Source organism: Ipomoea nil, unplaced genomic scaffold, assembly GCF_001879475.1.
Source record: "Ipomoea nil cultivar Tokyo-kokei standard unplaced genomic scaffold, Asagao_1.1 scaffold0188, whole genome shotgun sequence".
Taxonomy (NCBI): Eukaryota; Viridiplantae; Streptophyta; class Magnoliopsida; order Solanales; family Convolvulaceae; genus Ipomoea; species Ipomoea nil.
Window position 1 is genome coordinate 2,346,322 of NW_017616616.1, and position 25,543 is coordinate 2,371,864.

The 25,543-nt window shown below is 33.1% G+C and overlaps 2 protein-coding genes across 2 annotated transcripts; both read left to right on the forward strand.

Moving 5' to 3' along the window:
• The first annotated feature begins 9,379 nt into the window (after positions 1-9,379).
• LOC109182254 (protein ECERIFERUM 1-like) lies at positions 9,380-13,449 on the forward strand. Its single transcript, XM_019332378.1, has 10 exons — positions 9,380-9,554; positions 9,641-9,864; positions 9,956-10,188; positions 10,604-10,823; positions 11,049-11,424; positions 11,521-11,628; positions 11,910-12,113; positions 12,216-12,308; positions 12,400-12,573; positions 13,041-13,449. The coding sequence occupies exons 1-10, from the start codon at positions 9,495-9,497 to the stop codon at positions 13,203-13,205; spliced, it is 1,857 nt and encodes a 618-aa protein (XP_019187923.1). The 5' UTR covers positions 9,380-9,494; the 3' UTR covers positions 13,206-13,449.
• A 6,812-nt stretch (positions 13,450-20,261) lies between these two features.
• On the forward strand, positions 20,262-24,874 carry LOC109182262 (protein ECERIFERUM 1-like). Its single transcript, XM_019332391.1, has 10 exons — positions 20,262-20,356; positions 21,547-21,770; positions 21,896-22,125; positions 22,477-22,696; positions 22,777-23,146; positions 23,228-23,335; positions 23,481-23,681; positions 23,776-23,868; positions 24,207-24,380; positions 24,482-24,874. Exons 1-10 carry the CDS (start codon positions 20,297-20,299, stop codon positions 24,647-24,649), a joined length of 1,848 nt encoding a protein of 615 aa, XP_019187936.1. The 5' UTR covers positions 20,262-20,296; the 3' UTR covers positions 24,650-24,874.
• The last annotated feature ends 669 nt before the right edge of the window (positions 24,875-25,543 follow it).

The window sequence follows — 25,543 nt, forward strand, 5'->3', positions numbered from 1 at the left end:
AAAAAAAAAAGATAGTGATGAGTCAAAATTATCCCTCCCTTTTTAACCTAAAATTAATGCATGACAACAACAATGAACATTTTGGACTTTATACTCCTTATTCCCTTTCACAACAATGGACATTTTGGACTTTATACTACTTATCCCCTTTCAATTCCCATGTATACCAAACATTGGAATTGAAATTCTCAGTAATTCTATTCCTGTATACCAAACACTAGAATTTAAATTCCCACTTTATTCCCAGTAATTCATCTCCCATGGAATTGCAATTTCTTTCCTACGTAATTCCCCCTCTCCAACCAAACGCCCTATTAAAGTTGGGGTTCAACCTTTAATGAAAAGTAGAATATAGTCCAACGAAATCGAAATTTGATTCTTACCAATAACATTTACAGGGCGTTTGGTTGGAGGGAGGGAATTATGTGGGAAAGGAATTGTAATTCCATGGGAGTTGAATTACTGGGAATAAAGTGGGAATTTAAATTCCAGTGTTTGGTTGACAGGAATAAAATTACTGGGAATTTCAATTCCAATGTTTGGTATACATGGGAATTGAAAAGGAATAAGTAGTATAAAGTCAAAAATGTCCATTATTGTTGTTAGACATTAATTTTAGGTTAAAAAATGAAGGGGTAATTTTGACTCATCACTATCTTTTTTTCCCAGGAATTAAAATACCAAGGGGGGACATGGGATTTTAATTCCATGAAAATGGGGGAATTGCAATTCCATGGAATTGCAATTCCCTCCAACCAAACTACGGAATTTAATGGTCTTTGGAATTAGGTGGGAATTAAGTGGGAAGGGAATTTAAAATCCCTCCAACCAAACGCCCTGTTAGAGTTTATATTAGGGTTGGGCACTTCGGTCTTCGGTTCGATTTTTTTCGGTTTTGATTTTTCGGTTTTAGAAAAGTTAGTTGAACCATTCAGTTTAACATTATAGTTCGGTTCGGCTTCGGTTCGGTTTCAATCGATTTGGTTTCGGTTCGGTTTAAGACTTTACGAGAATTACGATCATCAAATTTCAACATTTCATAATTTTTCAAACATACTACTAATAAACAATACCTATTCACATAATCCACATCTAACATATAAACGTTATATAACAAAATAATAATACAAAGTTTAAACATACTACTAAATAGTAAATACTAACATCACATACTAATAGCAATCTAATTACCAAAACATCACATACTTATAAATTAGAATCCAAAGTTCAAAGTTCAAAGTTCAAAGTTCAAACATTACAAACATGAATCGCGTAATTCAAACTTCAAATCCAATGTTTAAAGAGTACAAACATGAAACATCAAATAAAAATATTCAGTTGGAATATTTTTATTGATAAGATGAATAATCATCTATCTGTATAGTTGATATTAAAAGAACAAGTGTCAATTACTATATAGTTAATTTTTGGACACAATCTGTCATTGCCAATGCACTCGAAATATATTCCAGTACTAGAAAATAATTATAATGCACTGAAAATTAAAATTAGAATGACTGTAAAGCACATTAAATTTATAGAAAAACCATGGTTGCAATAGGCGCTAGTCGGGCGCTCGGACAGCGCCTAGCGCCTAGGCGGGCGCCAAAAAAATAATGGTAGACTTGCAGTTTGACAATTTTAATGAGATTTTTTTCAACATTTAATCAAATAACACATCCAAATAAATGAATTAATGATAATTCATAAGTCATAACATCAAAACAATGGTTTAAAAAAAAAACATTAAAACAATATTAAAAATTAAAAATACTCAAATATGAAATACTCAAATATTTCAATCATCCAAAGATTCAAAGTATCAAACTAGTCTACAAGTGTATATATGTCATATTATATATATATGTATGCGCGCGCGCGCACGCACACACACACACATATATATATATAATAAAAAAATAGGCCGAGCCGTTCGGGTTAACTCGACCGAAATGGACGAGTTAACTCGACTAACTTAGACGCTAGGCGGCCAAATCGGCCGAGTTAGGCGCTAGGCGGACGCCTAGGCGGCCGGTAACCTAGGCGGGCGCCTAGGGGGGAAATGCCACGGTTTAAAGAGTACAAACATTAAACATCAAATAAAAATATTCAGTTGGAATATTTTTATTGATAAGATGAATAATCATCTATCTGTATAGTTGATATTAAAAGAACAAGTGTCAATTACTATATAATTAATTTTTGGACACAATCTGTCAGTGCTAGTGCACTCGAAATATATTCCAGTACTAGAAATAAAATAATTATAATGCACTAAAAATCAAAATTAGAATGACTGTAAATCACATTAAATTTATAGAAAAACATGAAACTAGGGAAAATACTGAATATTGTAAATATAACTCAAGTTAGATATAATTGTGAGGTAAAGAACAATTGTGACAAACAACAAAAGTGCAATGTAGAAAACAAGCTATAAAGAAATCAAATAAAAAATTTAAGGTTCGGTACCAGTAAGAATGAGAACTGAACGGCAGAGCAAGCATCAAGGAACTTGGATTTACTTCTTTTATTATTGTTATTATTATTATTATTATTTAAAAAATTATATAGCGTTCGGTTCGTTTTGATTTTTGCTAAACCGTTCAGTTTCGGTTCGGTTCGGTACTAAATCATTCGAGTTACAAAATCTCAAACCATTCAGTTTTCTATTACTAGATCGGATCAGTTCGATTTGGTTCGGATAAATCGAACCGAAGTGCCCACCCCTAGTTTATATCATATTTAGATTAGACTCTTTGTTAGCAAAAGTATCCAGTTATAATATTACGAAATCTAGATTAAAAAAATGTACGTGTGTAGAAGATTGATTTGTAGCCACACGATAGTGAAGCGGTACGGTGTTTAGAACATGTTATTTGTCAGTGTTGCCATGAGTATAGAGTGCATATATAGCTGTTGCTGATTCCTAAAATGGCAAATTATTAAATGGATGACTTAAATAGGACTGCCTCTTCACTTTCCATCTATTTCCTATTCATCTTTGGATGGCCTTCTAGGCTTCTACTCACTAGCTCCCACACGTGTCACTTTTCAATTGGTTGATTTTTTTCTCATGAGAAAAATGATAAATAAATTGACTTAACATGGTGTAAAACTTATACAATATTTCATAATTTCATTAGAAAAGTAAAAGAGAAACAAGTAAAAATGATAACTTACTTTTTTCTTGGATCGGTTAATGTGTCGTGTTAACTAAAAAAAATATATATAATGTTTATGTATTTGATGTGTCTCGCATCAAATAATAATGAGATACAAGTTAATATATAATATTTGGGTCAAATATATACTCATGAATAAGTTTTTGTGTCATAATTAGAATTGATTTTGTATCATAACCATATTAGTGAGTTGAGTGCACACTTACTAGTCCAACTCACTCCACCATATCATAACAAGAGGTAGGATAGCACTGCAAATCATTGACTTAAGGCCGGTAAAGGGCTTAAAAAGGTCAAGTTCAGCACCCAGTGTTTCAAAAATATGTGACAGTATAATTAAATAAAGTTGCGCATTTGCTACTAGTTATAGCTTTTAGCGTAAGTACGTGTGTTAGCGTTTGATCCTAACAACATGCATATATTTTTTTAAAATTCATTATACTTGTTACTATTAGTACTGATGTCAATAGTATCCGGTACAACTATAGGTATACAATATATGATTTTGTCCCTATATTTTGTCCCGTACTAAATATATCATTATTGATCGATATTATGGAAAAATCATTAATTATGTGATATATCATAATAATAAAATATATGTACCCATTTGTCGAGTTAAATAGTTGATTGCGGATGGGAATAGTGAGATTTAAACTTAAATTTATTATTCCAATGAGATTTATATTTTTAAGATTGAATTGCATGATTGTGTTATGAATTGTTTTCAAGATTCTAAACAGGATTGGTTTGGCAGTTGAGCAACTGGTTAGATTCAAACCTAGGAAATAGGAAAATTTCTCCACTATTGCTCTTGCAAAACCTAGAAATTGGAAATTATAAGACATGGTTCAAACGAATATGTGCTTCCATTATATTTGTCGGGACATTGTTTCTAATTTTGGTCATCCACCTCACTCGAACTATAAGTTTAAGTAAGATTAAGATAATAATAATAATAATAATAATAATAATAATAATAACCTATAGGGTAGGGGAGAATTCTAGGACAATCCGGGTTCGATTCCTACAAGTAACGACTGACGATTCTCTTTGGGCCAATTTCTGTGCTTTCCGGAACGAACGGGGATTAGTCAGGTGAATCTGGACCGTTAAACGGACAGAGAAAGATCCGGACTACCTCGTGGTTCACACACAAAAAAAAACCTATAGAACCTTGAGTTGGTCCAACAATTAGTTTGACAATCACAATATTTCAACTTTAATTTCATGTGAGAATTGTTTATTTGTATTCTTAATTTAAGATGGTCAACTTAGGCTGCTTTATCTCTGTGTTGTCATTTGCCTGTTACGATCACAAGATGGATTTCATATGGATTGTGAGCTTTTAATTTCTCCTAAAAAATATTTATGCTTTTTTATTATTTGATAAGGAAAACCCGCAACTACTAACCAAGAGTGTGCACTAGGTAAACAGTAGTCTTATGTAATAACTTATAAATCACATATTAAACAGTATTAAAAAGATCATATGTGACGAATTTTTTTTCACTAAAGTAAAACAAAAAATGTTATAATAATAATAATAATAATTATTATTATTATTATTGACTAAAGTTGAACCTAAGCATTAAAATCAGACGTTGTTAAACAACCTAGAAATGTTACAAAATTATTTTATAGTTTGACGCAATATTCACGACAAAATTGTTACAAGCGGCACCATTGTTATTAGCTGCATGTTCCAATTTAGCATTATTAGTAATATAATGGATGATTTGATAGTACAGTGATTTTGTCGAACCTAGCTTTTTATTTTTTTTTTATTTTTTATTTTTATTTCTGAAGTAGTTAGGTCAAAAATAAATATTGAGGCCTTATGCTGTTTCCCATCTTGCACGCCCTAAAATCCGGCTATTCATTATGATCCATGGTATGATCCGATTATTTACCAATACGTCTCCCTGCAAATGTACTGGATTTTGGAAGACGAGAATCATCTTTCTCGTGATGGAACGTGCTAGAACAAGAATACCCAAGCATGTCTTTCTAGTAGGCATCTTCATTAAACGCAGAATTTTTCTGTTTTCAGCTAAGTTCCGAACAGGAGTAGATGGCACTTTCAAATGATGGCTTCTCATGTGATAATTAATTATACATTAAATGTCATGACGTGGAATGAGAGGATACGGTGGGGATAGCAATTTTAATCCGGCTTGTGAATATTCACCTTGTATGGGTCAAATATTTTGGGTGATAGTGGTTGGTGGGTCGAATGAGTTTTAAAAAATATATTCGTAGCGGGTCAGATTGGATTCAGGTAGTATGTATAAAACCCGCCTAAATTTCACCTTACTCACCATATATGTGTGTGTATATATATATAGGTCTAGGATCATGTGCGAATGACTCTCCAGATAAAAAATATGCATAAATTTTATTAGAAATTTAGTTATATGTTATTGAAAAGAATGCAAAAAATATAATAAATACTGTCCCAGAATGGACATTTGAAAGCTACAAAACGTGCACTTGAAAGCTAAAAACATACACTAGAAGGAAAAATAGGGTTCACTGGAAATCTGGAATGCTAATTTTTTTTTTTTTAATTTTGTTTTACACAATAGTAAGATACACATATACTTGCAGGCATGAAGTTGAGCACTTGAAGGCATAAAGAGGATCACTAGAAGGCAAGTAGACAAAAAAAAGGTACTAAAAGAAAAAATTTGAAAAAAATTAATTTGTCCACTCTTATAAATGAAAACATGCACTTGAATGCTACAAAACACGCACTTAATGCCAAAAACATGCACTAGCAGGAAAAAAAAATCAATAATGGAATTTTAAGTAGTTTTTTTTTTTTTTTTTTTTTTTTTTTTTTTTTTTTACACAATAGTAAGACACACATGCTCTTGTAGGCATGAAATTGAGCACTTGAAGGCATAAAGAGGATCACTATAGGTTTCAAAAAAAAAAAACAGGATCACTATAAGGCAAGGAAAAAAAAGACTAAAAAGAAAAATTTGAAGAAAATTAATTGTATTGTGCACTATTAGAAATGAAAACATGCACTTGAATGCTACAAAACGTACCCTTTGAGGCCAAATTTTTACACTCAAAGACACAAAGATGTGTACTCAAAGGAGAAACTATGTACTGAAACAAAACAGATACACTCAAAGAAGAGAAATATGCACTTGAAGAATGAAACATGCGTACTCAAAGAAGAAAAATGTGCACTCGAATACAAAGACAATTTGACTTACTCAAAATTACAATAATGCCACCGTAAATTTTTTAGTTAATCTTCAATCTGGATTCTGGACAGTTGATTTTGACTATATTGATGGTTGAGATTTATTCCTATTTTTTTTTTACCTAAACACTTCATTCGCATATGATCCAAATTATATATATATATATATATATATATATATATATATATATATATATATATATAATAGTAAAATAAGTACTAGTATTTATTTATTTATTTAAGTTTATATAACTTCGTGTAACTTTTTACTATTTTTACATCATCAAAATTATTAATTTTATTTTTTAAAGTTAAGAATTTAGTTATTATATTTAAGTATTTCTATTATTTTATGTTTTAGTATAACTAATGAATTTTATTATTTGCCAAGCACCTTGTGCTCATATGGCATGTAGTGACCTCTCTCATATGGGATGTCATCATATTGAACCGGCATTTTTGACTCTTTGTGTTTCAATAGGTTGAGAAAGTATGTTTGAACAGATACTACAATGTAATAGAGTCACTAACATTAAAAAAATGAATTTTATTATTTTATTATATTTAAGTAATTTAAATATTATTATTTTTTAAAAAATGATAATTAAGTGGTTGATATTCATAGTGGGCATCTTAATAAAATGAGAAGTCTCCGGTTTAAATTTTGAAAATACAATCACCTTAAAATTTCATGATGCAGTGCTTTATTGTTTTTACTTACACAAGCATAATTGATCTCGGTGTATGTGAGAAACTAGTGTACCAAAAGTCCAAAACCAACAAATATTAAATATACATTAATGAACTATACAGCTCATCAACTAGTGTCTAATTATCACTATTAACGTTAATTATTTTATTCAATTTGGTCGTCTTAATTGCTACATTTGGTAAGCTTCTCAGTTTAGGTTCACCACCAGTTTCGGTTCAACAATTTCAAACCCATAAAAAACCTAACACAAATTAAGGCTAGTTCCTTGTGCATGTATAGTTACCCATCATTGCATGTAACTTTACTGTTCACCATTTAGTTTCGGGAAACAGAGATGCATACCATAAGTTCTTTTTAGGTGATGAGAAAAATTCGTAAAATTATCTTGAGAATTTGAATTGAATAAAACTTTATCTTGTCAGGATAAGCGATCTATTGGCTTTCTTAGTTTGAGCCAATCTGCTATGGACAACCTAGATTAGTTTACCTTCTTGTAGTCTTTTGTCGACTAGAGTAACAAGACAGGATTTTCTCAATGTACCACCAGGTAGTAGCTACGGGCTTTCTCTCACCACTCAAAAAAATCCTCTGACTCGATGACAGAAGATCACAAAGAGGTAAATCAATTCAAATTTTTCCATGGCTGACCAGCTCATAAACCAAAATGGCCAATAAGTCAATCTAACTGCACCTTATACTCTGGTCAAGTTAGACATTATGTTACAACAACCTTAGATACTAGTTTAATTAATTAGTATATATACCATTATAAATGGTGGTTGTGTACCAACTTTAATCTTTTGACGTTGACGTTTGTGTTGATGCAAGGTCTTCTGAGAAGGCCGGGATGGAAGAACGAAAAGGTTGCTGTTAAAACTGGAAGATTTACTCTTGTGTTTGGCTATAAAGGAGATGGAGGAGAAGGACAAGTCACAAGTGTAATAATAGCATCACTTAACGTACGGAGTGTATGCATATATACGATGTACAATATGCGTGCGTGATACATACATGTATATATATAAATGTGTGTGAGGGGGTAGGGGGGGGGGGGGGGGGTTGGAGAGGGGGGAGGGTCTATAATGTTGATAGTAACGATGTGGGATATTAAAAATAATAAAGAATGTACATTTTTTAAATAATAAAGAATGTGGTACATTGTTTAACATTTTGAAATGAAGCCATTAGCATAATCATGATCTAGCATCCCATAATGAAGTATCAATATTGTTGCGAATCTTATTCATTTCAATAGAGGTATCATTTAAATTTTCATTGATAGAGATATTACTATTTGAATCTTGAAGTTCATTGGCAGTATGTAATCTAGATGCTGCTCAAGCAAATTAAACATCATGTCATATTGTGAATTCTTCCGAATATAATTATGTAGTGCAAATGTGGCCATAATAACATCAATTTGAGTCTCCACACTAAACTATGACATTTTAGCAAGTATATATATAAAAGAAGAGTAGAGATTTATAGAATCTTATAGAACTCATAGTCATACGATCAAGTAGATCTCCACCATTCATTGATGAGGTGGAATAAGTATAAATAACCTCATGAGGCTCATTTTGTAACAATCGGGTGGGGTTTAATTGGGATGGGTAAAAGATGTCATAAATTTTTAAAGCTACTAGCTTATTTTTTAAAACATTAAATAAACTATAAGCTCGGCCAAACAGAGCCCTGTTGTCCCTTAATTATCTTCGAACTAATAATTTTAAAAAAAATTTAAGTTCTATTAGAATTAATTAAGTTTTAAAAACATTAAAACTATGTAGTCTAATGGTACTTAGGTTGAATTTTTATTTAAAAGGTTGTAAGTTCGAACCTCTGAGGGCATTATTGGTTGGTTCTAATTGTTTCAGTAGGTTGTGAACAGATACTACAATGCCAATAGCATTCAAAAAAAAAAAAAAGTTTTAAAAACAATAATTCATACTTTGTAGACAATTAGGAAATAAAATAAATCATTTTGCAAACAATTAAGGGACAAAAAGTGAAAATGGTAGATAGAGAGGGATAAAAAAAATTTAGTTTCCCTTTATTCATTCAAAATTTGCTTATTTACAGAATTACCACTTCCTCCTAATTTTAGGCATAAATTTTCAAATTTTATTTGATCTAAAAATACACATTATTATTATTATTATTATTATTATTATTATTATTATTATTATTATTATTATTATTATTATTATTATGAAATTTCTGTTAATATAACGACAATGCACGAGATCTACAGAACGATTTCTCAGGAAGCACCAAGTCCATGATCCCTAGCTACCAATATTTCTCCAACGTCTCCTATAAATCTATGCTCTAACCCCCCAACCATTTCTCGTAATCACACAAAAACACACACAATATGGCCACCACTCCCGGCTTCCTCACTGATTGGCCATGGAAACCCCTCGGAAACTTTAAGGTTACTCGCTCTTTCTTCTTCGATTCCATATATCGTATATCATGCATGCATTTTCTCGCTCTAACATTTTGTTTTCTGGGTAAAAGTATGTTGTTCTGTCGCCATGGGTGGCGCACAGCCTGTATAGTTTTGTTACGAGTGAGGAGAGCGAAAGGGATTACACAAATTTCTTGATTCTCCCTTTCCTCCTCTCCCGGATGTTGCATAATCAGCTGTGGATCAGCTATTCCCGGCACCGGACGGCGAATGGGAAGAACCGGATCGTCGATAAACCCATCGAGTTTGAGCAGGTTGATCGGGAAAGTAACTGGTAATTAATGGCCGTCTTTTTCTTTTTCTCGTGGAGCTAGAATATATAAGAAGGATTAATCTTGATCTGATTGAGAGGTGTTTGGGTGCAGGGATGATCAGGTGGTGTTGAACGGGCTGTTGTTTTATTTGTTCAACACTGTACTGGCGAAGGGGTCGCGGCTGCCGGCGTGGCGGACGGACGGCGTGTTGATGACGGTGGCCATACACGTCGGCCCGGTGGAGTTCATCTACTATTGGCTGCACAGGGCGTTGCACCACCACTTTCTCTACTCCCGCTACCACTCCCACCACCACTCCTCCATCGTCACCGAGCCCATCACCTGTAACGTCATCCTTTCATCTCTCTCTCTCCATTTTAGACCAGAACGCAATATCGAGTTCTGACAGTTTATGTGTAGGAGTTTTAACTTCTTATTTGACACGATCCTCTCATTTAAAAGACAACTGAACTGAGCCACAGTATAAGAGTTTAATCCTCCTATGAGGTGACTCCTTGTGACAACCGACACTCATTATCCAGTATAAGAGTTTAATCCTCCTGTGGGCTGACTCCTTGTGACACCCGATACTGATTATCTCAATTAATGAACAGCTAAGTCACGATGATTTGTGGGGACAAGAAATTCCAAGTTCTTGCTTACCTAAGTTACCATGATTTGGAATATTATATTTATGGAGATCGGAATCTAATCTTATTTTTAATCATTTTTTTGATTTATATATAATATTCCCGACAGCCGTGATTCATCCGTTCGGAGAACACATTGCGTATTTCTTGTTGTTCGCGATCCCAGTGCTGACAACGTTGTTCACCGGAACTGCCTCCAACAGCAGCCTTCTTGGCTACGTTACTTACATCGATCTTATGAACAACATGGGACACTGCAACTTCGAGTTCATACCTAAATGGCTCTTCTCCATCTTCCCTCCTCTCAAATATTTGATGTATACCCCATCGTAAGTCCCCCTATATCTATCAAACCATCTCCAATTAAGACACCAAAACGCCACGAAAGGTGACACCGAAATAGTGTAGACGAATAGTGAAATTATTCTGCAATACTATTCATCTATACCATTTTGGTATAATTTTTTCTTTTTTTCTTTAGTCTTTTTGCCCATTGTGCAACTCTATCTACCTTTGTCAAAAGTGATGGGCTAATATGGTTGTTGTATGGATAGGTACCATTCATTACATCACACTCAGTTTCGGACCAATTATTCACTTTTTATGCCGTTTTATGACTATATTTATGGGACAATGGACAAGTCGACTGACACGTTGTATGAAACATCTCTAAAGAGAGGAGAAGAGTCTCCAGATGTGGTGCATCTCACACATTTGACCACCCCAGAGTCTGTATACTCTATAAGGCTTGGGTTCTCGACTTGGGCCGCAGTGCCACAAAGCCATAATTGGTACGTTTGGTTGATGTGGCCTGTCACATTATGGACCATGATCATCAACTGCATCTATGGCCAAACTTTCATCTTGGACAGGAACATTTTGGAAAAAATCAAGTTACAATCTTGGGTTATACCCAGGTACAAGGTTCAGGTATGATGAGTAACGTTTCTGGGTTGTTTTTGTTTTTGATTATTTTCTTCAATTCTAGTTTATGTTTATCGTTATTATGTGTTTATCGATCTTTAGTACCTGCTGGAATGGCAATCACAAGCCATCAATAGCCTGATTGAAGAGGCCATAATAGAGGCTGAAGGTAAAGGTGTCAAGGTTTTAAGCTTGGGTCTTCTCAACCAGGTAATTAAGTTAATTATTTAACACTAAACCAACCAACTTCATAATCATAATCAGGTGCGAACCAACCTTAGCCAACAAATTTTTAATAAAGATTGCATAATCTCTACTATATGATTGCACTGTTACGGCTCCCAGACATGCCTAGATGACCTTGCTGTATGTCTAATTATGTAAACAGTGTGGTGTAATTCTTCAGGAATTCGTGGTTTTGTATGTTAAGGTCAGTTCGCACTTGATTATAGACCTTTTGATCAGACTAATCATAATATCATTTGTTTCAGAGTGAGGAACTAAATAGAAACGGGGAGTTTTACATCCAGAAATACCCAAAAATGAAAATAAAATTGGTGGATGGAAGTAGCTTGGCGGTTGCAATAATAGTGGCCAACACAATTCCAAAGGGAACCACTGAGGTTCTCCTTAGAGCCAACCTCAACAAAGTCTCCATCTCCATTGCCTCTGCATTAACCCAAAGAGGCATCAAGGTAATTAATCAATAATATAATCAAATACCTTAAAATATATCCTAATTAAAATCCTTAAATAACTAAATTACTCATTTGATTTGGTTATGTTAACGTTTCCAGGTTGTTACCTCGTGTGAAGATGACTACGAGAAGCTTAAGCTTGCCACTAACTCAAAAGGTAACTTTGTGCTGTCAAGGAGTTTCACCCAGAAGGTAATTAAGCAATAATTAGATATGGTAATTAGTTTATTATTAATTAGTGTTAATCGGTTTAACTAATGATGGAAACATTAAACAAGGACAGGTTTGGTTGGTCGGAGAAGGATTAACGAAAGAAGAACAAATGAAAGCGACAAAAGGAACATTGTTCATTCCCATGTCTCAAATCCCTCCCAAGAAACACCGCCGTGACTGCTCCTACCACCACCCGCCGGCGATGCTGGCACCGCCTTCCCTCCACAACCTGCACGCCTGTGAGGTATTTACCATACCTTTTCACTCCATTTTACATTTCTTGTTCGATTAACGAGACTTTATGATACTCTTTTCACCCCACTTTACATTTCTGATTCAGTTAATGAGACTTTACGGTACCCACCGCTGAAAATTATAAAAATTTCGACCACCTGAAAATGATCAAATCAAGTCGAAAATCTTGTTCCGACCACTTTTGGTATCCGGAAAAACCTTTGTTGCTATTTCCGAACACTTTTTGCTTTCGACTAATATAAGATCACTTTTAGTGGTCGGAAATTCTATAATTTCCAGCAGTGCCCTTTCACCTCATTTTACATTTCTGGTTCGGCTAACGAGAATTTATGAGTTATGACATTGTTTTTACCCTACTTTATGTTTCTAATTCGATTATTGAGATTTTATAATACCATTTTTAATCCTATTTTGTATTTTTGATTCGGTTAACGAGACTTGATTATGTGTGGGCAGAATTGGCTACCTAGGAGGGCGATGAGCGCCGCGCGGGTGAGCGGGATCGTGCACGCTTTAGAGGGGTGGAACGTGCACGAGTGTGGGGAGAAGATGTGTGACATTGACAAGGTTTGGGAAGCTGCCCTCAGCCATGGTTTCCGACCACTGCCATTGCCAAATTGATGATGAGAAATCACAGCCGTTATTGGTTGCAACGTTTTACTACCTTAATTTTTTCAAATCTATATCCACTACTACCTAAGCTCTACTTACTAGCTAAGCTAGCTGATGATGTTGTGTTTCTCTGCTGGCTGCAGACTGTGTTAAAGAACTTTGGTTTTATAATATATATGCGTGATCTATCGTGTACGTGGACATTATTATTCCTCTTGTGGAGGGCTTTTAAGCATGAAAATATTGATATCAATCTTGTGTGTTGTTGTTAATTAGTGGTACCAATTACAATAAGTTACTAAAAATGGTTGTGATACATTATAAATTTATAAATAAAAAATTATGACGCATGAGCAGCTCAGTTGGTCACATGAGAGCTTGGGAAATAGGAACAATGATTCACTAGCCTTTGTGTTCAACTGAGTTTCTATATATTTACATAGATTCTTCCGCTTTGGTCATGTTCATTTTAGTCATAATGAAGTCACAAATATATTGACTAACATATATACATCATGTTCTCACATATATAGATGGAGAAGAAAGATTAAGCTAAGGATGTTACGTTGTATTGTTGTTTAAGGCAGTTAATTTGATGTTTTAGAATAGGTAGAGGAGTCTTATATATGCACGCCAACATTAATTATGAAAAAATCCACTTTAAGTTTCAAAGAAAATTCCAAAAAATCCATTCATTAATGTAATTAAGAGAAATGACTACGTAGTAAGATATAGTTGGTAGTAAAATAATGTACACAAAGAAAACAAACATATGGTCGGTCTAAGAAATGTAATTTGGATTAAGGATATATAGTTAATTAATAGGTAATTCCTTGGTCACATAGTAAACTTGCTATACTCCCCAATTTCTTGGTCTTTCTAATTAGAAAAATTTTTGTAACTCTTCAAGCGAAAATCAAAATGGATCTCTTGAAGTATATATAAAAAAAAAATTAAAAATTATTTATCTCCGTTCACTATACATAATAAGCCTAATTTGTAATCACATAACAATTAATTTTTTCAATACATAAAAGAAATTTTTTTTTTCTCAAAAAAAAAAAAGAAAAGAAACTTTTTTATACAAGAATGAAGAATATTTGACATTTTAACCTTAAGTAAAAAATCTGTATCACTTTACTACAAGGTCGATCTTGGGCTCAATAGAAAAGAAGTTTAACAATAAAAATATCAAACAAAACAGTTATGGTCACGAGATCAGACACGAATATATATTGCTAGTCCGGTGATAATAGAAAAATATTTGTATATATTAAGTCTAAAATGGTTAATTGAATGGATGAAACATGATTCTTGTACTAAAATATCATGATTTTCTTAATGTAGTTTAGCTCTCTAGTATAATTATGAGTTATTACAGTGAAGTGAGTTACGGTTTATCCAAAATGCACACCCTCGATTAAAAAAAATACATGTATTAATAAAGGTACTTAATTAAGTTAATGATTATTTGAGTTCCTGACATTGTAAAACTTCATGTGGCTAACTATCTTTGTCGCCAACAATCTTTGACTTGAAGTCTTTGAATTAGTATTTTATTATATATTGTTGTTGTTGTACACTTGTACAAATGTACTTATATTTTTTTTTTACACATTAATTGATAATAATAAACAATTAATTTTATCATTTCTTTTACAAACCGTAAATACAATTCAATAGTCAAATAGTGATTAACTAGTTGGGTTTTGTCTTTCAAAAAAAAAAAAAAAAAGTGTTTCGATCAAAACTTGCAAAAATTGTTGGAAATTAAACCAAAAAAAAAAAAAAAAAAAAAAAAACAAAAAAAGCGAACGATATATATATATATATATATATATATATATATATATATATATATATATATATATATATAGTCACGTTCTGGTGCAATGTACGCCCAGGTGTGAAATACGAACCAATCAGCGCGCGCCACGTGTCAGTATTCATTGATCGAGTGCACCTACTTTCACCTATATATAAATGCACCTACTTTCGCCTGCAAAAGTGCATATAATTTTTGCCTGCATTCATTGATCGGTTGGACCTACTTTCACATACAAGTGCACGTACTTTCGCCTGCAAGTGCATGTAATTTTGCCTTGTTAACATTTATTGATCTGAGTTCGTTCTGTTTGGCAACGTTTTTGTTCTTGTAGGGAGTTCAGCGGGTAGTAGTACCCGTGAAACCACTCGCAAACATTCATGCACCTAGGTGCACGCAATTACTTATAACTATTTGTGCAACTACTTATAACTAGCGGAAATTTCAATTTTGGTCATATGACTATAGAGGTCTTGTTAATTTCAACCCTTGACTTTTAAAAGTGTCAATTTAGTACCTTAACTATGTAATTTTTGTCAATTTTGATCACTCCGGCTAAATTGCCAGTCAAATTTTGCCGGAAAATTTTAATTGTTAAAATAATGAGAATATTTTGATCATTTCACGTATCTTTTCTTCTTCCCAGGCGAGTCCATCCCTTCCTCTCCCGTTTCTGGTGAATGCAATGAACTAAGACAATGGGGAATGGAGGCTTGATGATATTAAAAATAGGCTTTAGAGGGAGAAAGAACGCCGGAAACGGGAGAGAAAGAGATGGACTCGCCGGAGAAAAAGAAAAGAGGCGTGAAACGATCAAAATACCCTCATTATTTTAACTATTAAAAGTTTCTGACGAAATTTGGCCGGCAATTTGGCCGGAGTGACTAAAATTGACAAAAATTACATAGTTAAGGTACTAAATTGATACTTTTAAAAATCAGGGACTAAAATAGCAAGGCCCCTATAGTCATATGACCAAAATTAAAATTTCCTCTTATAACTATAGGTGCACTTAGTATTGATGCTCAGTGCAAATTTTACTTGCACCTATAATACATTTTACATGCACTTGTAATACATTTTACTTGCACTTCGATGTTCAATTATTTACAAAAATGCCACCGCATTTTTTTTAAAAAATCAGTGTTTCTCATCCATTAGATCTGGACACGTGAACAGATATCAGGCATATTTGCACCTGGACGCTCCATTTGCACCAGAGTGCATATATATATATATATATATATATATATATATATATATATATATATATATATATATATATAAAAGTTGAAACAAATCATAGCATGCCATATTTATCTTTTAAAAATATGAATATGGATGCTACATAGGTCGGTGCAAGAAAATGAGTATCATTTAAAAGTTTAAAACTCTAAATTTCGAATTTTTTTTGGACAGTTGAAAGTAGGTTATATTATATTGGTGTATAAATAAAGGAAATAGATAAGATAGTGTGTGGTGATAAGTTAATGGGTGCTTTTTCAAGAAAAAAAAAAAAAAAAAAAAAAAAAAAAAAAAAAAAAAGTGGACGAACACATATAATAATGATGGTACTATGGTAGTTATAATTGTGCATGGATAGCTATATAAGTATACAAGGGTGAAGGTGGAGTAGATAAATGATGAGTTTTCAATCATTTGTACTTGTACTGTGTCGCACACAATTGCATTATAAAAGAAAAATTTATATATATAGACTTTGACCCAATCCAACCCAAATTGAAAGTATGTCTAGTATCTGTATTACAAAATAACCACTTAAAATTGCTATTTTAACTAAAAAATTTAATAAAAAAATATCTTTCAATTCGTCCATCACAAAACAGTGGATGGATTAGATGTATACTTGAATAAACAAAATATTATGACATTTTTGTAAATGTTTAGAATTATATCATTTGGTAGAAAAACAAAAGCATTTTAGAAAATATTGGAAGTATAATTTTTTGTTTAAAAAAAAAAACTTGCAACATCTGGGAAAAAAACATAACAATTTTATATAAAAACATCGTTTTTGTGAAAAAAAAAAAAAAAAAAAAAAAACAGTACCGTTTTGGTAAAAGTTTTACATTAAAAGAGCGGTGACATTTTTATAAATATGAAAAGAATTTCATGCATCAGTTTCACAGTTTGGAATAAACTTGCATGGAAACCTACGTTTTATAGTTTAAATACGCATCAATACTTCATAGAAGCTGTATGTATAGGCATCTTTCTTAATCAAGAAGCGTAATACATATTATTTTCGGTAAATACAAATGATTTACGCATTCAAATTTTTACTTTTTTTGAAAGCTATTCAAATTTTTACTTATTTATATAAATGTTACCATTTTTTAAAGCTTTAAGCTTAATCCATTTATTTTTTAAAATGGACAAAATAAGATTTATTTTCATTTCAACAAAGGACTATATAATACATCACATTGTGAGGTTCGAATAATCTATATCCCAGGGTTATTAAGTTCTTATAACTTCAACTAAGTTTAATTAATATAACAATTAAGGAATTTATTTTTATTATTGTGTGAAACAAGAACTTACCGTTACGTCAAAAGTTATAGTTAGTAGCAAAAACGTAATTTAATTAAAGATCATCATCACGCTTTGATGATAGAATACTCTTATTATTATGGAGTACATGCATGTAATTATTTCTATCTAATGTTGGTGTAATAATGTAAATTAATAACTTTTATAATTTGATTTATTCTTTCTACAATAATAAGACATTTCTAAAGTTACCATCTTTCACTTTTAAAATTTTTATTTATGTACAAACTTAAATAACAAAAAATTCCGTTAACTATTTATTATTTAAACTTACGTTGTTACTTATTGCAAAATAAGTCAAGCCACATTGTGTCCTGAGCAGGTCCTAACTGTAGGATGCACCTTTAAGTCCGTAGTGCTAGCCATATTAGTTTTTCCATACGAAAATGGATCGAACTCCCGACCTCTCTTAAGAGATGAGAGTGCATGACCACTCACGCGAACCAAGTTAGTTATATTTTCTAAGCTTTTAGTAATAATAAGAGTTAATTTCATTTTTGGTACTACATTTAGAAGTGACAGTCTACTTTTAATTCTTTTTTATCTAAACATGCTCAATTTGTCTTAATATTATTGTAGCATGACAATTTTTAGTCTTTCGTCAACAAAATCGTTGAAATGTCGTTAAATACAAAGATATTTTTATCTTTTTTATACAAAGTAGGAATTATATTTTTTATGTTTGTAGGAAAATTCTAGGAGGCCGAAGAGGCACTGTGCCGGATAACAAAAATGGAATATGCGTGATATATATAAATATATATATAATTTTTTTTTTTGAATTTTCATCCTAAAAATATATGAATATCATCATACTATAAGTATGTTAAAAATACATTGTCTTTACATCTTTCCACATGCTCTGTCAGGTCAGAGCGAATGTGGATCGGAGGGCCCTTGAGTTTGGAGATTCAACCTTTTAGGAAAAGAATGGCTATCACATTTTAATTTTCTAACCCAAATCTATATTATTGCTTTAATTAAAATGTCCAATTTATTACAAGTTGATCTATTTATATGTATGAGGCAAAATTTATCTCTATTTTAAGAATTTAAATGCAAAAATTCATTATCTAATTAATCTTATATATAGGAAAAAATTTATTTTTAAAAATATCAATGAGAGTTTATAAAATGAATAGTTCACATATAACAACAATTTAGGTCACACACAATTCATATGCTATAACTTTTTTTGAAAGGTCATATGCTATAACTTAATTGCATAACTTTTTAATTATTATTCGAGCGGAGAGAGTGGAGGAGTTTAGATAAGAGCATTGACTTCTCGCCAGCGCGCGTGATCTACAGAGCTGAAGGAGATGGCGACCATGTTTTCCGTCCATTTTTGTTCCGGCGGTCGTTTTCCGTTAATTTCTATTGCCCGACAATCGTCGGAATTTCAGTGACCTGGTATTGCAGGTCACTAACAGGTAATTGGGTCTTTATGAACTAAATTGACATGTTTATGTACCTAATTGCAACTTAAAAAAGTTTGAGGGCCTAATTAACTTTTCAGATAAAGTTTGAGGGCCTATTTGACCCTTTTCCCTAAAAAAAAGAAGAAGTTAAGTATGTTTTAGTGACTCATCAATATCATATCATATTAACAAGGTTTCTCTATTTTAATATGAAAATTATTATGACATTATTTTTATTCTCAATTATAACTATCTACAACAATTCTCATCTTTATTACTACTTTTATTACAAGTTAAAAATACCCATTTTAATTATATTACAAATAATTATTTTTATTTTATATTAATTATTAAATATTTAAAAATTGTACATAATATTTGCTTATTTTAATTTCGTGTTTGGCATTACCAAATCCGTACTTCCAACACATATACAAAACTAATTGCTAAAGAAATACAATATTTCCATTCACGAAATCTACTAGAAGTATTTCCTAAGAAACACCAAATCTTTGATTTATCAAAATCTGTCGCCCCTATCCAAATGTAGAAAGAATAGACACCAAATCTATCATTTCTTCAACACGCACAAAATCTAGCTACAAAATTATTTCTTACAATATTCAAAAAAAAAAAAAAAAAAAAAAAAAACTATTTCTTACATATCCGATATTTATAAGGAAAAAATGTTAAATAGACCATTACATTTTTTTTTTTTTGGATTTTATGTAATTAGGTCTTTGAACTTAAAAAGTGTGCAATCGAACCATCAAACAAGCAAAATATGTGCAATTCAGACATTTTTTCAAATTTTCCCAGTAAAATCTGGTCATATTATTTACATAGTATGTACTAAAAGTTGTTTTTTCCTCTATCATACTAGTTGGGAGTAAAGATCAAAATGTTTTTTAAACTCAAATAATTGCATTAAGAGAAATCATAAAAATATTCCAATTGCACATATTTTACTTGTTTAATGTTTCGATTACACATTTTTTTAAGTTCAATAATTCAATTGCACAAAAACTATAAATATAATAACCTATTTGACCACTTTTTCCTATTTATAATATATTATATTATGTAATCAAGCCGTATTATTCAATAATAACATTTGGGGTTATGTAATCAAGCCGTATTATTCAATAATAACATTTGGCCACATATTTTAAAGTATTTTAAATTATCACCCCACTCAACTGTGTATATATATATACCTCCACCATTACCAGTATAACTCATCAGAATCATACTGAAAAAGAGATAATATATACATACATATGGCGACTACTCCAGGCTTCCTCACTGATTGGCCATGGAAACCCCTTGGAAGTTTTAAGGTTCGCTGTTTCTTCTCCCTCCAACGTTTTGTTCTTTAACAAATATGTGTATTTAGTCACAACCCAACCAAATTAGTCACACAAACCACAAATTTACAAATTTAACTATATAAAAGTAAAAGGCCGGTTAACTTTTTTATTTTGAACTCGTCAACTATATAAGCTAATAAGGTTACAAGGCGAGGTTAACCTGCATACCTGTTAGTAAAGTTTTACAAGGTAGGTTTACAGAGAGGGCACACCTTCTAATCCATTACCGGCTAGGGACACAAGGCAAAGTTTACATAAAGTTTTATTTTTTATTTTTTATTTTTTATTTTTATCAGAGGTGTCTTGAGCAGGTGCTAACTGTATGATGCACCTTTAAATTCATACCATACTCAAACTAATTGTCATTCGCACCGGACCGACCCAATTAAGGGGCAAAGTGTTGGCCTTTATACAAAGGGCAAATTATATCGTGCACCACGGTGTATAATCGATTATGCACCGCGCATCAAAACGACGTCGTTTTGTTAAATGAAAATAAACGGCATTTGTTTTCTGCCGTTTCGCACCCTTTCCCCAAAAGTAACTCTGTTATTCAGTTTCATTTTGTATACGCTGTAGTTTCAGTTCAACACAACTACAGTTTCATTTCGATATAACTACAGTTTCATTCGATATTTATAGACTCAAATATGTGAAAATGTTATTTAATTTAATTTTATATACACTATAGTTTTATTAAAACACAACTACATGATTATTTTGATATAATTACAGCTTCATTGTACAAAATACATTCAAATATGCGAAATATTATTCAGTTTTATTTTATATACACTGCAGTTTCATTTCATCACAACTACAGTATCATTTTGATATAACTGCAGTTTCATTTGATAATATAAAAATAATATGTGAGACAATGTCGGTTTAGATGTACTGTAGTGTTAGTTGGTGTTTAATACACTAAATATGCGAATTCTGTTAACGATAACGACGAATCAATTAAAGAAACGACGCTGTTTTTTACCGCGGTGCACATACGATATAACCACTGTACACAAAGTGCACATAATAGAGTAGTGTCAACAAATATTTTTGGTCACTAAAAAAATGTATTTAAATCTCAAATGCTTCATGCACGCATGCATGCATATATTATTGTTCCCTAATATTTTTGATATTTTTTTTATGGGTAAAAGTATGTGCTTCTGGCACCATGGGTGGTTCACAGTGTGTACTGTTTTGTTACGAGCGAGGAAAGCGAAAGGGACTACACAAATTTCTTGATTTTCCCTTCCCTCCTCTTCCGGATGCTTCACAACCAGCTATGGATCAGCTACTCCCGTCACCGGACGGCGAAGGGGAAGAGCCGGATCGTCGATAAACCCATCGAGTTTGAGCAGGTTGATCGCGAAAGCAACTGGTAATGCCCGCCGGAACAAAACCATGCATATATGTTCTTATCTCGTAGACATAAAACCTTAATCTCCATCTGATATGAACGGCGTGTGCTGTGGTGTTTGGTTTTTATTATTTTTTTTTTTTCAGGGATGATCAGATATTGTTGAACGGGCTGTTATATTATGTGCTCAACGTCACCGGCGTGGCTTCCCGGCTGCCGGCGTGGCGGACGGACGGCGTGGTGATGACGGTGGCCATACACGCCGGCCCGGTGGAGTTTCTTTACTATTGGCTTCACAGGGCGTTGCACCACCACTATCTCTACTCCCGCTACCACTCCCACCACCACTCCTCCATCGTCACCGAGCCCATTACCTGTAAATATTATTTCGACCGTCAACTTTAATTTAATCCAAATATCAACTCTCAACAATTTATTTATGAAGTAATATAATGCCAATTAAGTTGTCTTTAACTTGGTAACTATAATGTTACAAATTTAATTCATACTGCCCTATTAATCTTCTTAATTTGAACTGCTTAATTAGCTGGCCAACTATATATGAATATATAACCTGTGCTGATTTACCTGTTAGTTTAACTTTGTAATCCTTTAACAATTGGAGTTACAAGGCAAGATTTTCCGGTCTGTGTTTTCTTAATCACAAAAAAAAAAAAAGAAAAAAAAAATATTTATATTATTTATTTGATTTATACATTCTTGGCAGCTGTGATTCATCCTTTCGGAGAAATCCTTGCGTATTTCTCGCTGTTCATGATTCCAGTGGTAACAACATTGACCACTGGGACTGCCTCCAACGTTAGCCTTTTTGGTTACATCACATACATAGATGTTATGGACAACTTGGGACATTGCAACTTCGAGTTCTTCCCCAAGTGCCTCTTCTCAATCTTCCCCCCTCTCAAATACCTTATGTACACACCCTCGTAAGTCCACTATATTCCCGCAATTAAATTTAAATTCGAATCTTATCACTTTATCTTTACCAGCATTCTTGGATTAACAGGTTTCATTCATTACACCACACTCAATTTCGGACAAATTATTCACTTTTTATGCCATTCTACGACTACATTTATGGGACAGTGGACAAGTCGAGTGACACGTTGTATGAAACATCTCTCAAGAGAGAAGAAGAGTCTCCAGATGTGGTGCATCTTACACATTTGATCACCCCAGAATCTGTGTACTATTTGAGGCTTGGGGTTTCCTCTTGGGCCTCCATGCCACAAAACCAGAAATGGTACATTATTTGGTTGATGTGGCCTATGACTATCATCATAAACTCCATCTTTGCTCAAACTTTCATCTCGGAGAGAAACATTATGGGAAAGGTCAAGTCACAATCTTGGGTTATACCCAAGTGCAAAGTCCAAGTACGTACGTTTTCTAATAATTTGTCTCTTTTGAATTAAATTAAAGTTCGAGTGAATTGAAGTTACGTTGTTTATCTTTAGTACTTGCTTAAACGACAATCACGAGCCATCAATGGCTTGATTGAAGAGGCCATACTAGATGCTGAAGCAAAAGGTGTCAAGGTCTTAAGCTTGGGTCTTTGCAACCAGGCAAGTTAATTACTAATTAACACTTAACCAACTGTACAGCTAGAACTGCACATCTGTTACTGTTGTAAAGGACTTTACGTAACTGTTGTACAACAGTTGCCGATGATATAAATTGCGGATGAACCATATTAAGTGTTTGTTTCAGAGTGAGGAACTAAATATGAACGGAGAGGTTTACGTCCAAAAGTACCCGAAAACGAAAATGAGATTGGTGGATGGAAGTAGCTTGGCAGCTGCAATAGTGATGAACACAATTCCAAGGGGTACCACAGAGGTTCTCCTTAGAGCCAACCTCAATAAAGTCTCCATCTCCATTGCTTCTGCATTAACCCAAAGAGGCATCAAGGTAACTAATCAAATACTTTAAAAATAGTAATTAAAATCATTAAATAATAAATTATATTAGTCTTTTAATTGATTATGTATGTTAATGTTTCCAGGTTGTTACCTCGTGTGAAGATGACTACGAGAAGCTTATGCTTGCCACTAATTCAAAAGATAACCTTGTGATGTCAAGGAGCTTCACCCAGAAGGTAATTAAACAATAACAACGTTCTTAAATAAATATGGCGATTAGTATAATTAATTTGATGGTTAAAATATTAAAGTGTTTTTTCCACTTTTTGTCTCACGAATTTTAAATTGTTGTCACATTTAATCTCTCCGACCTAATGTTCAATCACCAGCCAATACCTTGCCTTAAAGAATAAAATTGTCATTTTTCCTTCTCTTTTGGATGGATGGGATTAGTTAGAATTGAAGGTGCTTTCCGATCTACGGTCCCGGCCTAGGAATGAAGGGTTAGATAGGTCACTTGTCCTGAAATTTGATTATCGATGACCTAAAAAACTCAAACGTTAAACAATGACAGATATGGTTGGTCGGAGAAGGATTAAGGAAAGAAGAACAAAAAAAGGCAACAAAAGGGACAATGTTTATTCCCTTGTCTGAATTCCCCCCAAACAAATTCCGCCGTGACTGTTTCTACCGTCACCCGCCGGCAATGTTGGCACCGCCTTCCTTCCAAAACCTGCACTCTTGTGAGGTATTTATCATAATACTCCCCTCATATCCCATTTTATCTTTTTTGATTTGATTAACAAGATTTTACAGAACTCGGGTTATAATCCCCGGATGTGTGCGCAGAATTGGCTGCCTCGGAAGGCGATGAGCGCGGCACGGGTGGCCGGAATCCTGCACGCTTTAGAGGGATGGAATGTGCACGAGTGTGGAGAGACGATGTTGGACACCGACAAAGTCTGGGAAGCCGCCGTCCGCCATGGTTTCCGCCTCATCAATGATGCTGGACTTTGATTGCTTCGTTGTCAAGTTTTAACTAAATTTATTATAATAATAATAATAATCACTATATATATCCATCTAAGCTACTTACTAGCAAGCTTATGTTGTATTTCTCTATTGCATTCCTCTCTTACTCCATCCTTTGTGCATGTGGAGATATATTAATGTGTTGTTAATTGTACCAACTCAATAAATTATCATCTAAATAAAAAGAGTTTGTGTGCACTACTTTCTTTATTTTTTTGAGTACTACTGACTCTGTTACAATACAGACTATGCCTACTTTTGGAAAGCAAAAAAGTCAATAGTGCTTTCTCCCGTATAGGAGAGTAACTTATGTCACTAGATCACAAGATCCTTGGAATTTAAATGAAATTTTAAATTTGACTCATACATTATATTATATTATCACTCAATATTGAGTGAATTAGAACCTCAAACTCATTAATAGTGACAACAAGGTTATTTATGATTGATAGGGCTTATACGTGCACGAACGAACATACGTGAGATAAACCAACCGAAACCGATCGGAGCTGAACAACACGTACTGGGACTCTCCGAAGCGTTTTCCGATCACCTGGTCACATATGACCAGGAAGTTAGTTCTCGAGGTTGAGATAATAAATATTCGGCCTTGTCGATCCATTATGATCGATTCTTGTCCGGGGAATAGTCAAATCACGTCCCATCACCCTTTATATTCTTCTTTTAAGGCATTTGACACCAGCCATGAACCCCACATCCTCTACGTGTAGAACATGCCAGAACCTTGACATGTGTCTCAAGACTTGCCTATATAAGGGTCATTTATTGCCTAGAGGATGAGACTTTTACTTTCTCAACTACCCAAGACCTATCCGACTGAACTAACTTAGCTTCCAGTCTGAATCTACGTAACCCATA

What these genes read in the sequence shown, in the direction of transcription:
- LOC109182254 (XM_019332378.1), top strand. Translation starts at nt 9,495, where the DNA reads ATGGCCACCACTCCCGGCTTCCTCACTGATTGGCCATGGAAACCCCTC. An exon ending in CGTCACCGAGCCCATCACCT is followed by an intron (nt 10,189 to 10,603) that starts GTAACGTCATCC and finishes TATTCCCGACAG; the next exon opens with CCGTGATTCATCCGTTCGGA. An exon ending in GCTTGGGTCTTCTCAACCAG is followed by an intron (nt 11,629 to 11,909) that starts GTAATTAAGTTA and finishes CATTTGTTTCAG; the next exon opens with AGTGAGGAACTAAATAGAAA.
- LOC109182262 (XM_019332391.1), top strand. Translation starts at nt 20,297, where the DNA reads ATGGCGACTACTCCAGGCTTCCTCACTGATTGGCCATGGAAACCCCTT. An exon ending in CGTCACCGAGCCCATTACCT is followed by an intron (nt 22,126 to 22,476) that starts GTAAATATTATT and finishes CATTCTTGGCAG; the next exon opens with CTGTGATTCATCCTTTCGGA. An exon ending in TACCCAAGTGCAAAGTCCAA is followed by an intron (nt 23,147 to 23,227) that starts GTACGTACGTTT and finishes GTTTATCTTTAG; the next exon opens with TACTTGCTTAAACGACAATC.